This window comes from Nematolebias whitei, chromosome 1, assembly GCF_014905685.2.
Source record: "Nematolebias whitei isolate Nwh7 chromosome 1, NemWhi1, whole genome shotgun sequence".
NCBI classification, from domain to species: Eukaryota; Metazoa; Chordata; class Actinopteri; order Cyprinodontiformes; family Rivulidae; genus Nematolebias; species Nematolebias whitei.
Genome location: NC_056498.1, coordinates 14,818,437 through 14,820,291, shown reverse-complemented (window position 1 = coordinate 14,820,291; position 1,855 = coordinate 14,818,437). Strand labels below are relative to the sequence as shown.

The 1,855-nt window shown below is 39.7% G+C and overlaps 1 protein-coding gene across 1 annotated transcript in view; it reads right to left on the bottom strand.

The window, feature by feature from the left end:
* Positions 1-246: 246 nt before the first annotated feature.
* The window catches only part of sorcs2 (sortilin-related VPS10 domain containing receptor 2), a 690,706-nt gene continuing 689,097 nt past the window's right edge, over positions 247-1,855 (bottom strand). The window contains exon 27 of the mRNA XM_037675240.1: positions 247-465. Coding sequence (XP_037531168.1) covers positions 401-465 — 65 coding nt within the window. The 3' untranslated portion in view covers positions 247-400. The remainder of the gene's footprint in view (positions 466-1,855) is intronic.

The following is a 1,855-nucleotide window of genomic DNA, read 5'->3' as shown; positions in this document are numbered from 1 at the left end:
TGGAAAACAAAACTTCCAGACTTCTATTCTGCAGTTAAACATGTTTTGCTTCCCATCCAAGAACCTTCTCAATTCCAGATTCTTATTTTAATGTTTTAATTGTGAACACTCCCTGAATGGGAAGCAAATCATTTTCAAATACGAACAAAATAGAAATCTAGTTGTTTCGTTTTTTTCAATATTTATTTCACAATGTCCTAGATGACTGAGAATCTACTCCAGTGGAATGAGAGGAAAAAAGGGGCCCTTAAAACGATGTAAACTACAACAGGTTCCAGGTGGTTTCCAGAGTATGGGGCAGTATGGGGTGAGGGACGGACAAAACAGTAGAATGGCAGAGTTCCTGTGCTTGTCGGCTGGCGCAGCTTGGCTAGACTCTTCAGTGTTGCCATGTCAGCTATCAGCTGGTTAGGTAACTGTGTAATTCTCTGGAGGTGATGCTCAAAACCACACCTGAATGGTTGCCTGGAGACAAGGTGGAAAAAGAAACAGGCAACCAAATAAGTGAAGGACTCAAGAATGTATGCACAAATTCTGAAACACTGTGGTTCACAGATGCAAAATGTGCTTCATCAGAATCAGAATCAGAATAAGCTTTATTATCATTGTACCGAGATACAAGAATATGCCTGTACAGTCATCTGAAAGATGGGCGGAGTGCACAAAGCTGCTGCTGTGATAACACGGCCTTCTTATCCTTTATCAGAATACATATTTTAGATAGAAAAAGGGACAAAGCTATGAGGAGAGGATAGTGGCATTACAAAAAAAGATCTCTTCACATCTTGTCCTAACAGGACATGATTTAAAACATCAAAATAACTCTGCCAGCAAGCACATTTATGAACATGTTACATATGCATTTGACGATGAAGTGGTCCATGAAGCACTAAACAAATAGTCCTTTGTTCTGATAAGATGATGGTCACCCGGCAAAGTTCTGATAAGCCTCCGGGGGCGTGTTGTGATAGACAAAGCTTTTCTTTAGTTTACATGTTTCCCAGGAGAAATAGATAAGTCGGCCTATTTCGAGGCCAACCAGGTAGTCAGATTCAGATAAGCCACAATTGTTGATTTATTCAGGAAGACTGTTTTTTCTTGTCAGCCTTGAGTCTTACTGATACTTCCAAGATCCAAAATGGCCAGATTAGGGTGCATTCTACTGGTCCGTGCTTACAAGCCTCTTCAAGGTTGTTTCATGCTGTCGAGTCCAAAGTCGCAGGTGGCCTACGATTCAAATCACTTCCATCTTACAGTTTAGCTCGTAAATCAGATGATTTTGAGTCCTCAAAGCACGAACCAAACCTTCACATAGGCAGCAGCCTGACGAGGTCCAAATTAGCTGCAGCCGTCTTCTTTGTATGTTGATAAACCAGGATGCAGACTATTCTAAAAACAGGAAACCTGTTATAAATCCAATTATATGATATTTCGGGGTCCTCAATCAACAGCAGAGGTAGACACATCACATTACACTTCCCCAGAGATATATCCAGCTGCATCTGTCATCCGAGCAGATATGAGGGTTCTCCAGGACCCTGTCGCTTTGTTGAAAATATTTTGTCATTTGTGTCAAAAGTCCAGTTGGTCAGATCCAAAACAGTAGTTTTAATTTTGTCATTTCATTTCATGGAATTTTATTAAAATAATATACCTTTGTGATCGCTCAGGTTAACCAAATGCACAGTTTATTGTATTATCTAACAATTTTAAACTGTAAGTCAAACACTACAAAGAATTTGGTAATTTTAAAATGTGAGAAAAACAAATGCAGTAGTCCCTCGTTTATTGCGAGGAATCCATCCTGAAACCCGCGATAAGTGAAAAACCACCAAGTAGGAATAGTAGTACAAGT